The 15,810-nt window shown below is 40.4% G+C and overlaps 1 protein-coding gene across 4 annotated transcripts in view; it reads right to left on the reverse strand.

Moving 5' to 3' along the window:
• The window catches only part of CDC42BPA (CDC42 binding protein kinase alpha), a 323,508-nt gene that overhangs the window by 9,963 nt on the left and 297,735 nt on the right, over positions 1-15,810 (reverse strand). For all 4 annotated transcript variants that reach the window (XM_065400287.1, XM_065400286.1, XM_065400285.1 and 1 more), the window contains 3 exons: positions 15,299-15,383; positions 8,713-8,836; positions 7,213-7,330 (listed from right to left, as the gene is read on the reverse strand). In XM_065400287.1, coding sequence (XP_065256359.1) covers positions 7,213-7,330; positions 8,713-8,836; positions 15,299-15,383 — 327 coding nt within the window. The remainder of the gene's footprint in view (positions 1-7,212; positions 7,331-8,712; positions 8,837-15,298; positions 15,384-15,810) is intronic.

Genomic DNA, 15,810 nt, shown 5'->3' on the forward strand with positions numbered 1-15,810 from the left:
ATATTATCTCCAGTATCAAACAATAGTTATTACTGTTCTCTACTGTTCCCTTAATCTGAGCTGGTAAGATCCCAACAATTTGCTTTTTTACATTTTTGTGTTGTGAAGCATTGCACGTCAATAAAGCATCAATTACTGATTTACAGCATTTGGTGTATAATGTATACTAATTGCTATTAATACGGTTAGCAGAATCTAGGCTATTAGTACTATCATCAGTGTAAGGGAAGCCACTTTTCTGATAATGGTCCCAAGTGGAAAGCAGAGGTTGCTGAGCAATCTGTATAAAATAGTGTGCTTGCTGCAGAATGAAGGTATGTTTTAAAAGCCAATAAGGAAGGGAAAAAAGTCCTAATACCAGAAGCTTGGAAGCAGACGGCAGGCCCACAGCAGACCATAAAAATGTTAAGCCAGCATGCATTAATGTGCAAATGCCAGGATATAGCAGCACTTTTGAAAACCAATCTTCCCTCCAAGGATCATAGTATGTCTTCAAATGCAGGGTTCCCACTGGCTTTACGTAATACTAAAAGTACATAATAATAATTACTCCAAATGCCTCTGCATGTAAAATTGTACGTGTTTCAGTAAATCTGGTTGGTTACTGAAATATAATGAATTATGCATCATGAAGTCAGATTTAAGTATAATGAATACAAATTCAAATATAATGGCTGTCAAGAATAGTCCTGTAAGGAAAATATCAGGCATGCAGAGTATGAATGTAAAATCAGTCCTGCATATCCGATGGACACAGGTAGTTGGTATGTGCTGCAGTAAGTATAATTCCAGAATTCGGATCTTCACTATAAGGGAGCATCCATGATAAAGTGGCTTCAAGAATCAAGAGGGCAGAAGGGAGGCCAGAAAATGTACTGAATTGCCAGGACAAAAGTTCACGTGTTTTTAATTGGTGACAGGCTGCTAGGGGAAAAAAGTGTAAATACATAAGTCTGGGGATACTAACAGGAATGATTCTAAATTACACAAATCAAGACAGTGATCCAGAACTAAGTGCATATAACATATATAATTACAGCTCTATTAGTGGCAGATAAGAACTTTTGTTCTTTTAAGGAAGTGAACCCACTTACCACAAAGAGACTCAAACCAACCATTAAAATATAATGGAAGTATAGTTGTTAAAAACTTTACAGTTTTCATTGCCTTTTGTATTTTCACCATCACGGCCCCAATCCTACACCGCGCTCTGTGCAGACAGAGCCTGTTCGGAGCCCCACTGGGTATGTCTACACTGCAGCTGGCAGCGAATCTTCCAGCTTGGGCAGACAGACTCACACTAAAAATAGGAGTGTGGATGTTCTGGCTTAGGCTAGAGGACTGGGTGGGCTAGAGAGCCTAAGTTTCTGCTCAAGCCAGAATGTCCACACTGCTAATTTTAACATGCTAGTGCAGGCCCTGAAGTGCGAGTCTGTCGACCCATATGGAGACTTGCTCCCAGCTGCAGTGCAGACATACCCATTGAGATCAATGGGGCTATGTGCAGATGCACGGGTAAATCCACAGCGAGTACAGTGTAGCATTGTGTTAAAAGGCAGCAATTTACTCCAATCACATCCAACAGTTTGATTTACTCCTTAAACAGTCAACTTTTCAAAAACAGATGCCTGAACTGTGCTCACAAAGTACATATAAGCACCCTCAAACCTGGAAACTGCACACACAAAGCAATGACATCTTTATGAACATATTGTTACAGGCAAATTCAAAAATACATGCTGTGCAGTTCTATGTCCATGTGCTGGAATCTATTATGAAGAATGTGTCCCCCAGTTTGGAACAGCTAAAAACTCTCCATTTTACTAATTCTTATTTTATAACTTCAAGGTTTTGAAATTAAAATCTTAAAATTGTAATTCAATTTTAAATTAGTGCTGTACAAGACATATTTACAGACAGTCCCTGCTCAGAGAAGTTTGTACTCCAAAAGGAACACACAGATAAGACACTTAGAAGAGGGATTAGCGTACAAAATTAAGCCTGTTTTCTCCTTTTCCTCCCTGCCCCTCAATTTTTTAAAAGTGCATTTTATTGCTCATGAAAAAACGGGTACAGCATGGGCATAGACAGTACAGGATTTCCTCACACACTGCCCTGCCAATGTACCTCAGCCTGGATCTGGAGGATCAACTTTACGAGTTTAAGCTCTATAGTTCATCCAGTCTTTGGCTTTGCCCCTGAGAATTTCAGTTAGTGCCAACTGTGATAGTGGATGTGTTCGTTGTAGGGACAGTTCTCCACTAGAAACTCAACCCATTTGACAACGGTCACCAAGGAGATGTTAGACAACAGTTATTTTACATTACTACCATCTTGAGCTAGATACAAACTGTAGACCCAGAGATAAAAGTCTCCATATCTCACAATCAAACCCCTCTCATCAATCCTATGATTAAATATCTATCCTGCATCAGGAGCTACTGGCAAGGACCCTTCTGTTTGTGCAGCATCCCATTGACTTCAATGAAATCTCATACTGGGTGTATGGGTCCGTGCTAGCAGCTCCTCATGTAGGACTGGGGTAGCTAAGGATTCACTCACATGAATAAGGGTGGAAAATTGAGCCCTTTTTTTCTTCTTCGTATTTTCAGCTTTTGTTTTTTAACATTTTTGCATTATAACATTTAAAGGACGCATGGTTTACTTTAAATATAAAACTGTACAAATGCAATTCTTTGACTTTTCTCAAATAAAAAGAAAAATTAGAGCTGAAAAATAGTCTGACAAATGCATTTTAGATGTGACATGATTAACCTGCACAGTTTGCACCCCCGAGTGGTAGAAACCTAGAAATGTAAAAAGTATTGAGCTTGTCCTTGTCTAGTTCTGCTTTAAAAAGGAGTTCAAAAAATAAAATGTTCCAATCTTTTCCATATTTCTTGGAAATAATTTTCATGAACACTTTATTTTCTAAGGCAGAAAATGCAATCTGCGCACCATGAATAAAAAAATCCCAAATCAGAATTATGACGTAGTCAGATGTACACCGCTATTTAAATTTTCATAACAAGCCGCGAGCTTGTGAAATAATTTCAAAGGCATTTATTTCCTTTCCTTCAAAGAGGAACTGTCATACAGGAAAAGCACAGAGATGTATCAGACTAACACTCCCTTTCTCTTTATTTTTGTACCTCGTGTTCTAGTCCTTAAAAGTATTCTGTGTTTAGATAATGGCTTGCCCACTCCCAGCCCATCTTCTATTCCCAACTGATCCTTGAGTGAAGTCATCATAAATTACATTTGATTTGTAACATCACATTCAGTTGTATGGTAACAGAGTGTAATGCCAGAAACATGGTATTTGGACTTCAGTGCAGCAGGGGAAACAGCTGCCTGGAGAAGAATCCTTATCCAGGTACAAATTCTGAAATTATGCAAAGGGAGTGCAGAGAATTACTGTCTAGATTTAAATTGCTCTTACTACAGATGTCCCCTTTTCCTTTTTGCTTCAGTGTGAACAAAATAGACTAATAAAGGTCTGTCTAGTCCAGTACCATGTCTCTCTCAAGAGGAAGCTGTAAAAGAACCCCACATAGCATTTCTTAGGGGAAATTTTCTTCCTGACCCCAGGTGATTAACATGGTGATTGACATAACTCTTGTCATTTTTATCCTAAGTCGTGTAGCACTGCAGGCACAACTCGTAATAACAAATGTGAAATCCAGTTTAACCTCAGTAATATATCCTAACATTGAGGTCCATATGTTAACCTATAGCAGTGAGTTCTTAAGGCTAACTTCAGTACTAAACTGCAGTAGTGAAGAAGTCCTACACTGTATATAAATTTAATGTCCTTTAATCCACTCTAAGTGCAAAGTGGAAATCACACATTTTCTCCAAAATTTCATATTCCCAGGTGAGAATTAGAAAACGAATCCTACCTCTAAATATGAGACCATTTAATTAAAATAAAGCCTGTTTAATCAGAATGAGTTTAGAGCTAAAAGTCTTTTAGAACTGGGGACACTGAGGAAAAACAATGGCACTTCTAAAATGTTAACACTGGATTAATGTATTTTTATAAACTAGCTCAGAAAGAGACACTTCACACTTCCACTCAGTTCAGTTTTGCTCCTAGGAGTGGAGCTAGGTCAACAGTCTTTGCAACTATTGGCTCCCATACACTCCCTTCCACTGAGGGTGACTAAGAGTATTGCTTTTTGACCCACCTCCAGGAGAAGCAGATATTCCTTCCTCTAGGAAAGTCATGCTTTTTTAAAAGTTCCAGCTGAAAGTGGAGAAGTCAAAAGAAACGCTCTCCCATGTATAGCTTTAACCCTAAACCCTTCACCTCCAAAAATTATTACCTTCTTTTAAAGTAACTGAAGTTGGGATCCAAAACCAGCCCTTTTCCAGCAGTTCTTTATTAGTGAGATAAACACTGGCTGTTTGCCAAGTTCTCATAGATCTGCCTCAGGCACTTCACTACCTGTCTTGTTCTTATTTGACTAATACACCTCTACCTCGATATAACGCTGTCCTCGGGATCCAAAAAATCTTACTGCGTTATAGGTGAAACCGCGTTATATCGAACTTGGTTTGATCCGCCGGAGTGCGCAGCCCCCCGTCCTCCCCCGGAGCACTGCTTTTCCGCGTTATATCCGAATTAGTGTTATATGGGTCACGTTATATCGGGATAGAGGTGTAATTACCTTTTTGTTGTTTATTGCCTATTCTCACTACACATGCTGTCAATACCATGATTCTCAGAGTGTTCCATTAATGGTTAGAGAGTGTTCATTCTCTGCACATATACTTTCCTCAGGCGATGACCAGATACTGCCAAAGTAGTTAATGTTCAATAGGCAGGGCTTTATGATAATGTGCAACGTCAAAGTACCATCAGCTGCAAAGCTGAGGTAAAACAAACATTCTGAGGTCAGAAATTATGCCCCAAACCCTAAGTAGTGCAATACCATTGCACACATCCTTTTTCTGCCTTACCATCATCCTCTCCACTTTTTCTCAAGGACCAGTAACAGTTGCAAACATTTTCTGCTGCCTTCTGCCCATAAACTTTAGTTAAGAGTGATGATCATGCCCATTGTATTTATGATAAATGCCTACAAGTTACATGAACAAATCCTTATTCAGGCCACAGCCCCTCAAAACTCATTCACTTCGGTGGGTGTTTAATTATTAAGAGGCTCTGTTTCAGTGATGCAAGCAGACACAGCAGCCTGGCTAGAGACAGTGGAAAATGGGAACTTCAGCATGGATGAAACCTGGGCCCAAAACACAGTAGAACTGATATGGCTCCACTATACAAGGGGAGCAGGCTGCAGAGAGACCAAGCAGGGGGCTCTACATATGCCAATGAAACATTGGAGTTAGGAGAAAGATTCACTGGCCATTCTATGCATGAGTCAAAAACAGGCACCACAGATGCTACCGCTGTTCTGAGACTGTAGGAGCGGTGCCAAAGCTGCTGCGTGGCCTTTGGCGGGGAACCCATCTCTCCTTATTTCCACAGAGAACCCAAGTCCAAACCCTATTAATTTGGACTGTGAGCAGGGGTTGTTGTTTTCCCCTCATAATGTGTGCTATATGAACAGCTCATTTGAGTGACTGGGCATAAATTAATGGCGGCTCTTGACTTTCTTGACAGGTGAGGCACAAACGACAAAATCGTTATTTCCACCTGTAGCGACGCGACGACTCACCGGTGGCGCCTCCTGCTGGTTATCCTGGGAGTTAGCTCCCTTTCCAGCTCCAGAGCGCCCTCTGCAGGCCAGTGTCTCGCCTTTTGCTGGTCCCGAGTCCCTCCTGGACCCCAGTGCCCCTTTCAGGCCGGGGTGCTGCCCCCTGGCAGTACCCCCACAAATCTGGGTCCCTTTCCCGGGGAACCCCCACCCTCTATCCTCACCTCGCTTCAGTCTATGGCCACTGCCAGTCCTCAACTAGCCCCCGTTCTCTGGGGCAGACTGCAGTGTAAGTGCCACTCATCACCGGCAAGGGGTTTTTTGGACCTGCTGCCTCTGCCTGCCCTCTGCAACCCCAGTACCTTCTTTGGCCTTTAACAAGGCCTGCAGCCTGGGGGGTTTCTAGGCCGGAGCTCCCCAGCTCCTTGGGCCTTCCCCCAGCCCTGCTCCAGTTTAGGTACCCTGCTCAGCTCCCAGCAGCCATGCCCATCTCTCTTAACAACTAGAGAGAGAGAGAGAGACTGTCTGTGGCTTCTGGCCCCGGCCCTCTTATAAGGGCCAGCTGGGCCCTCATTAAACTAGCTTCGGCCTGATTGGGGCATGGCCCCCAGCTGAGGCTGCTTTCACCAATCAGCCCCGCTTTCCCTTCCCTGCCACAGCCCTCTCCCTGGGCTGTTTTAAGCCTTTTAAGGCAGGAGCGGGTGACCACCCCGCTACACCACCTCTGCCTAATGTAATAGCTATTGAAAGCTTACCTTATTTATAGTGAAGAAGCAACAGGTGGACCCAGGGGCTGGAGCAGGGGGTGGAGCATGAAGCAGGCCTGGGACACAGCATCGGCTACTTGTGCACATGCATGAGCCCCACCAAAAGGGGGAGGGAGCTGGGGAGGTGCAGGGCACAGGCCCCATCCCTACCTACTCCCTACAAACCCTCAGCAGCCCAGCCTTAACTGCATCACCTCACCAAGCTGTGGTTACCACAGCAATGCCTTCATAAAGTGACTCCTGGGCATGGTAAGTTGCTACAGTAACAAGGCAGCTTCTTGAGGCACAATTAGCTATACCAAGACTTGAGCCTCATGCAGCACTTTCTTCAAACTTTCTGGTGTTGCATTTCACTACTGGAGAGAGTGAGTCGTGACATTTAAATCAAATCACAGTTTGTTCTTAAAACTGCATATGTTTATCAATTACATAAAAAAGAATATGGAAAATGTATTTTGTAGCTTTTGGGAATTCTTGTTTAGGCTGAGCCTCACCTGTCTGGGCTGACGAACTGGCCCTGGTATAAACTTGGGAGCCACCAATGAGCTGCCTCTCCAGTATGTAATTGCACACATTCATGCTTAAGCTCTATGAATGTCATTTTAAATTCCACCTTGGACAGTACAGACTCTTTATATCCATTTTCACTAGTTATGTTGCTGCTTGTATGAAAGATGGTAACATTTTAAATATATATTTAACACTAACCAAATTTTAATATCTTTTTTATATGCAATCGCAGATATATTCATTTATTCATATATTCTCTCCCACTTGCTTACCATAGGCAGGTCTTTGAGGATCTGTATTCCATCTCCTGGACCCATGTGTGCTATGTGGTTAAAATTAGTTGGATTAGAAATTAATTTATTTCTCATTTCTGGATCTCGTAGCATCTCCCTGTAAGAGAAAATACTTAGTTTAGATATTTTATACATGACAAAGATGGATATTAAAAAGATCAAATAAATATAGTTTCATTATTTGTTACTTTAAAATAGAAATTGGTAAATTAAATATTTGGCCATGTTAAACAGAAGGATAACCCCTGCTGATCTATCCCAGCCCCCAGCCTGGGGAAAGGGGAAAGGGGGCAGGAAGAAAGGAATGTTGTTTTGCAGGCTAACAGCCCACACCCATGAGAATCAAAATAGTTACTGAGATTCAGAGACTGCACAACCAGTGTGAGCTGAGACAGTACTCAAGAAAAGATGCAGAAGCGGGCTCATTGGTGACTTGGTGCTGCAAAGATGGAGGCAGAGATGAAGGACAGAAGATAAAAGAAGAATTAGAAGAATACTGCACTACCTTTCACATTCTCTGGTCAGAATTACTTTAAGAGCTCTCCAAAAATGGCACAGATGCATTCATTTCAGAATTCAAAATATTTTTTTAAATACAAGATAGAACCCCAAGCAACTTGGAAAAGATAAAGACAAGAACTATGCTTTTTAGCACCACCGCACAACTGTTGTTCCTTTTCTTAGAGCCGAATAGGAAGCAAAGTGGAAAGTCAACCATGTTTTCCAGTGGAAAAGTTGGTAGCGAACAAAAACATTTATTTCTTCAGTTGTGTTTTAACTCAGTTGCTGGCAATCTTTTGTGGGCCAAAGGAACGCAGGTGGCTGAAGTGGTCAGTAACAGGAAAGTTAGGTTTGATGTGAACTCTAAAGATACTTCTGGACTATTTTGATTGACAGTCCTTTAAAGACATATATACGTCATATACATGTCTTGAAGCACCACCCTCCAGGTGACTTCTCTGTGATTTAGAGCATGCTTATGACAGTTCCATAAGACTCATCAGTTAAGTAATACATTCTAAAAAACAGATGCCTTGGAATACTGTTGAGGATGAGATGGTATTGCCCTAAACAATAAAAAGCAGAACCAGAGTCTGAAAGTAATTAATCCATATGCATAGTTAGCAATGTAATCTCCTTTTGTAAAATGTTTATTATAGATCTTTATATATACAGTATATGCACACACACACATATATATGTATATACAGTATGTGGGGGCATGCATTCCAAATTACAGTAACTGTTTCACACAAATATTTTATTAAAAAAGGAATCAAAGTACTGAAATATTCAGTGCATATTCATATCCAGACTAGTATTAATACAAATTATACATCAAGGATAAACACAATGGTGAAAAGACAAATGTCTGAAAACAACTCTCTCTAACAAATGAAATACTACACTGACATCAGACAGACATTCCTTCAGGGCCTACAGGCATGTACAGAAGACAAGTACAGGTTGAATACCGACCTCCTCTGCTGCATTCTCTCCTCCTCTGGTACTCTGAATGAATAACGACGTTTATTGTTGATGTTTCGAACCATTTGCTTCCGGCTGTTATCTGATGTCTCAGGAACTACCAGTTCATCTCCCTCTAGAAACATCATCAAAAATATCCAAGAGATTGCTTACTTGGTAATTTAATAAACCATTTAGAACAAATAATTTTATTTAGCTTTTGTACCTAAATCATCTGACAGCTGCCCTGTAAGAGAGCATAAAAAGCTGGTGGGTGTGTTCAGAAGCCCAAATAGAAAAACAGGAAGGTCATGAATAAATTAAAAAATCCTCAATGGTGGATCAAAATATATTGGCTCTCGGGACATTCGATCAACTCTAGAGTCACACTGGAGGATTCACCCCAGAAGTCACATCCTCTCAGGAAAAAACAGAATGCAAGTTATGTCTGAGCAACCAGAAATACTATGAACAGAACAACAAAGCTTTTAAAAATGTAGTTTAATCAGTAATGGCCTGATTCTGCAACATTTACAACTGAACGGTCCCACTGCAGTCTCATTGCTAAATATAACTTCACTTTTCCCCCCACAAACAGAATACACAGCATGTTTAACCCATGCATGTATACACGCTGAATATTTTCTAATATTGATGAGGTTGCAATTAAATTTGTGCATTCTAGTGCGAGGGAGATCAACGTGTCATGAGTAGTGTGTTTCCTTAACAGTTGGAGGCAGAAGGAAGTTCCTTGTGAAAATATGGAGTCTGTCATTGCCAGTAGAAATGTGCTGTGTGGACAACAGGGTACAGTACAGAAAGGAGTGTCCCATGGCTTCATATTTCCTTGCTTTAAGAGTTTGGGGGCAATACAAACTGAAATCCTTTAAAAAGTAGTTTTTGTTTATGGAATAACACTAAACAAGTGAAACAGATTTATTTGGGCATAAGCTTTCGTCGGTAAAAACCTCACGGTTTTTACCCACGAAAGCTTATGCCCAAATAAATCTGTTAGTCTTTAAGGTGCCACGAGACTCCTTGTTGTTTTTGTAGATACAGACTAACACGGCTACCCCCTGATACTAAACAAGTCAGTTTCACATCACCTTGTCCTACCTTCAGGTTCCCCATTTCTTGGTTGTTTCATGTACCGGTCTTTCCTCATATGCTAATTTTTAAGGTCTTTAGGACAGGAACTGCCTTTATTACACATGTACCCTGTCTAGCACAGTGGGCCTTGATCGGGGCTTCTAGGTGCTACAGCAATGCAAATATTGATCAATAATTAAAATAACAACTGGGTAGAAATAGAAAGAAATTCCCTATTACCATAATCATTGGGGAAAAGTCTCCTATTCAGGCTACCCAAAATATTTCTTTGTTTCAAACCCTCTTATACTGAATACCCTAAATGCATGGAGAAAATCTATTGTATTACTCAATTTCAATGCCTCTCTCACCTCATTTCTTGGCAAGTTCAGATAACCCCCATTTCCTACCAAGGATAAATAAAACTTCTTTGGATTTATGGGGTATGTCATATGATAACAAGCTCTTCTCAATTTCACAGTAGAGCTGCAAATACACTCCATTCTCAAAATACCTTTCTATCAATTCTTTCAAATAAGGCACTGTATAATGACAATGAAAAGTCAATGTCTTTGAAAATCTACAAAATATAGAATTTATTTTCTCCACACCAACAAAATCCACAAGGTTTCATCATACAACTTTATAGCAAAGAAGGCTAGAACAGCTCAAAAACATTCAGAAGGCCAGAGAAAGGACCTCAGGCCTCACACACTAAGGCTACATCTACACTACAGGGGGGGGTCGATTTAAGATACGCAAATTCAGCTACGCGAATAGCGTAGCTGAATTCGACGTATCGCAGCCGACTTACCCCGCTGTGAGGACGGCGGCAAAATCGACCTCCGCGGCTTCCCGTCGACGGCTCTTACTCCCACCTTCGCTGGTGGAGTAAGAGCGTCGATTCGGGGATCGATTGTCGCGTCCTGACGGGACGCGATAAATCGATCCCCGAGAGGTCGATTTCTACCCGCCGATTCAGGCGGGTAGTGTAGACCAGGCCTAACTTTCTTTAGCAGACCTTGCTTAAAATCGCTAGAACATCATACTTCTGCCAAACATCTGGAAACTCAATGCAAGCTGCTTCTTCATTCATATCTTACTCCAAAGAGACTATTTCTTATGAAACACTCCAATTCTGATATCTTTTGTCACAACTGTGGGAAAGGGGGAGATCTCCCCACCCCATGTACTGGTCATGCCTAGTCATGTCCAAGTAGAGATTCATAGGTTCATAGATTTTCAGGTCAGACGGGACCATCATGATTATCTAGTCTGACCTCCTGCGCATTGCAGGCCACAGAACCTTGCCCACCCACTCCTGTAATAGACCCATAACCTGTGGCTGAGTTACTGAAGTCCTCAAATCATGATTGAAAGACTTCAAGTTACAGAGAATCCATCATTTACACTAGTTTAAACCTGCAAGTGACCCGTGACCCATACTGCAGAGGAAGACAAAAACCTCCCAGAGTCTCTGCCAATCTGACCTGGGAGAAAATTCCTTCCTGACCCCAAATATGGTGATCAGGTGGACCACGAGCATGTGGGTAAAACCCACCAGCCAGACACCTGGGAAAGAATTCTTGGTAGTAACTCAGAACCCTTCCCATCTAGTGTCCCATCACTGACCATTAGAGATATTTGTTGCTAGCAGTGGCAGATTGGCTACATGCCATTGTGGGCAGTCCCATCATACCATCCCCTCCATAAACTTATCAAGCTCAGTCTTGAAGCCAGTTAGGTTTTTTCCCCCAACTGCTCCCCTTGGAAGGCTGTTCCAGAACTTTACTCCTCTGATTGTGGAAACCTTCATCTAATATCAAGCCCAAACTTGTTGATGGCCAGTTTATACCATTTGTTCTTGTGTCCACATTGGCGCTTACCTTAAATAACCCCTCTCCCTCCCTGGTATTTATCTCTCTGATGTATTTATAGAGAACAATTATATCTCCGCTCAGCCTTCTTTTCGTTAGGCTAAACAAGCCAAGTTCTTTGAGTCTCCTCTCATAAGGCAGGTTTTCCATTCCTTGGACGATCCTAGTAGCCCTTCTCTGCACCTGACCAGTTTGAATTAATCTTTCTTAAACGTGGGAGACCAGAATTGCCCACAGTATTCCAGATGAGGTCTCACCAGTGCCTTGTATAATGGTACTAACTCTTCCCTATCTCTACTGGAAACACTTTGCCTGATGCATCCCCAGTCTGCATTAGCCTTTTTCACAGCTGTATCACACTGGTGGCTCATAATCTTCCTGTGATGAACAAATACACCCAGGTCTTTCTCCTCCTCTGTCACTTTCTTCTGATAATTCCTAGCTTATAGTAAAAATTCTTGTTGTTAGTCCCTCAGTTAGTCTCCTTACACTTTGCACTATTAATTTCATCCCATTTCTATTACTCCAGTATTCAAGGTCATCTAGATCTCTTGTACGATATTCTGGTCCTCCTCAGCATTGGCAATACCGCCCAGCTTTGTGTCATCCGCAAATTTTATTAGCACACTCTCACTTTTTGTGCCAACGTCAGTAATAAAAATGTTAAATAAGATTGGTCCCAAAACCGATCCCTGAGGAACTCCATCAGTAACCTCCCTCCAACCTGACAGTTCACCTTTCAATATGACCCGTTGTAGTCTCCCTTTTAACCAGCTCCTTTATCCACATTTTAATTCTCATATTAATCCCCATCTTCTCCAATTTAACTATTAATTTCCCAAGTGGAACTATATCAGATGCTTTACTGAAATCGAGGTAGATTAGATCTACTGCATTTCCTTTGTCTAAAAAGTCAGTTATGTCAAAGAAAGAGATCAGGTTTTTCTGGCACAATCTATCTTTTGTAAAACCATGTTGTACTTTATCCCAGTTACCATTTACCTCTATGTCCTTAACTACTTTCTCTTTCAAAATTTGTTCCAAGACTTTGCATACAATTGAGGTCAAGCTAACAGGCCTGTAGTTTCCTGCATCACTTTTTTCCCTTTCTTAAACATAGGTACTATATTAGCAATTCTCCAGTCATAGGGTATGACCCCTGAGTTTACAGAGTTATTAAATATCCTTGGTCTTGGGCTTGCAATTTTATGTGCCAGTTCCCTTAATATTCTTGGATAGAAATTATCCAGCCCCCCCGCCCCCGATTTAGTCCCATTAAGATGTTTAGTTTGACTTCCACCTCGGATGTGCTAATTTCTACTTCCATATTCTTGTTCCCATTAGCCACCCTGCCACTACCCATAAGCTCTTCATTACCCTTATTAAAAATCAAGGCAAAGTATTTGTTTAGGTGTTGGACCATGCCTAGATTATCTTTAATCTGCACCCCATCCTCAGTACTTAGCAGTTCCACTTCTTTCCTTGTTTTCTTCTTATATATATTGCTATAGAACCTTTTACTGTTGGTTTTAATTTCCTTTGCAAGGTCCAACTCTATTTGGCTTTTGGCAGCTCTCACTTTATCCCTATACTTTCTGACCTCCAAGAGGTAGCTTTCCTTGCTGATCCCTCCCATCCTCCATTCCTGGTAGGCTTTCTGCTTTCTCTTAATAACCTGTTTGAGATGCTTGCTCATCCAGCTTGGTCTGCAATCCTTCCCTATGAATTTTTCCCCTTGCTTGGAATGCAGGCTTCAGATAGCTTCTGCAACTTTGACTTAAAGTAACTCCAAGCCTCCTCCACCTTAAGATCCTTGAGTTCTTCAGTCCAGTCCATTTACATTAATTTTGTAAGGTTTGCCCTTTGAAATTAAGGACCCTCGTTGCAGGTCTATTTTTGTTTATCCTTCCATTTAATTTAAACAGAATATGATCACTAAAACCAAGGTTGTTTCCTACAATCAACTCTTTGGGATTAGAGCTTTAGCAATGTTAACCCAATAACAGGAACCTCACTTTCAAACAAAGCTAAAACTGCTTTTTTGGTTTTGAACATATGGAGCCTACAGACACGTACTATGCATGAATTCATCCAACACCACTGCGCACTGCCATACTAGGTTTTGCATGTAACTTTGCATATAACTCCTTCTTTCCTGAAGATTAATGGCTGGTTTTATAAAGCATGGTCTATACTAGTAATGAAAAAAATTACAAATCTTAAAGGAGATAAACCTGCAGAATACATGCTGCTTGGCAGCCTTTTTTGGAATATGCTGAGGTGTGTAGAGGAGCAAAAAACCTGTTTCACTCACTTCTCTATGGGGTAGTTTAGCTCCTTATCTAATTCCCAACCCTCATTTAGATCTGCAGATTCTCTGTACATACTCTCACGTATTGTTCCTCTCTACCACTTCTATCCCACTTAGAGTAATTTGCTTGCCAATAACTGGATCTCAATAGATACTTAACTCTCTCTCTAGATAATTATATTACTGTTAGTTTAACTTTTAGAGGCCACTGGTGGCTTTTTGGGTGTACAGTTATAAACTTACATACCATTGCAATCATTCTGTTTATTCCGCCTCTTGTGCATTTATATTTTTATACTCACAACAGTAAAATTATTTACTTAAACTAGTTACTCTCTTTTCTCTCCATGGATCCATTTTATATATTTAACTGTAAAATCTGATTATGATGCTATTGTAACTATTGTTACTATTAATGTAGCATTTGTCACATTCTATTAATGTTCCAATAAGAAGAAAATTAGAAAAAATCCTCACACACCAACAGTAAAAGTACTTTAAAGTAAAAATAACAACAAAAAATGTGTCTGAAACTTATATTTTAGCTGATCATTTTTACTGAAGAAAGAAACACAAAAACATCTCATAGCAACGTGCTATAAAGAAGCATAAGACATTGTCAATATTTCAAAGCCAACTCTTTGGCACACAAATGCAGATGGCCTTTGTCAGTATGTTATGAAGAATGGTTCTGCACTGCTTTCTGACACTAATAGGTTCTGAGTCGCAAGGTACTGTTTTGGGGGCGGGGGTTGGATATGTGTAAAAATGATTTTAAGCCAGAATTAGAGAGAACCTTGTGGAAGCCTAAATTTTCCCTATTGTATTTTTAGAAATCATTTTTTGGAGGGAATAGATTTTGGATTTTAACAGTTTTTTAGTTGCTCTAATCCTCTACTTTATCACCAATAAATTAAAGACCATAGCTAGGATCGTGGCATTGTGATCTAAACACACCAATATAGAAGAACCAAATTTTGAGGTAAAAACGTAATCATGGATTTTCCAAATATTTAAGGTGATGAACCTGGTCTTTTGGTGGGCTCTAACCTCTATTTTCTAATCTCTTTAAAGTTAAGTTAAAAAAAAATCATACTCTTCATTGCAAGTTTGAAAAGAGAAAAGGTTCAGCCTAACTAAAGTAGGCTTTTATACCTCTCCAAATCATTGTGGTGTCTCAGTGCCTGGTTTGCTTCCAAGTCAATAAATACAGATGGGTTTGAAATATAATAATCCACAACTCAAATATCCAGGTCACACTTGCAAGGTGCTATTTCAAAAGAAGCAATAGCAGTAGTAAAATCTGCTCTCTCTTACTTACCTGCCATCTTATTTTTGAAATATATTAATCTAATTGTCTCCAGTCCTAAAAGGTTTAGTGATCCTTCTGTATTCAATGGTCGTACCTGAAACAATTGAAAACAAATATCTTAATAATAAATCATATTTATATAGTGCCTCTCATCTTGAAAGATCCCATAGAGCATTACAAACTGTCTAAAACAAGCATTACTGAGATACAGCCATCTCAGAGGTGAACTGGGGGGAGCCAACTGGTGCAGAGTATATGGCACAACAGTAGCATAAAAGAAATGTTGGCCAATGGTGCATGGGAAATCTCTGCTCTTGTGAGCAATGACAATGCATCTTTAATGATCACCCAATACAGAAACAATCCTGGTTTTTAAGGCTTTATCTAAGTAACTTGCCCACAGTAAATTGCATAAAACAATTTATTTAACCAAATGATGGAGGACTAAAGTCCCAGGATTCAAACATATGGTTCTGCAATGAGTCTAGTTTTTTTCAGACCTTAAGCATAGAGAGCACTAA

The sequence above is a fragment of the Emys orbicularis genome, chromosome 3, assembly GCF_028017835.1.
Source record: "Emys orbicularis isolate rEmyOrb1 chromosome 3, rEmyOrb1.hap1, whole genome shotgun sequence".
In the NCBI taxonomy this organism is placed as follows: Eukaryota; Metazoa; Chordata; order Testudines; family Emydidae; genus Emys; species Emys orbicularis.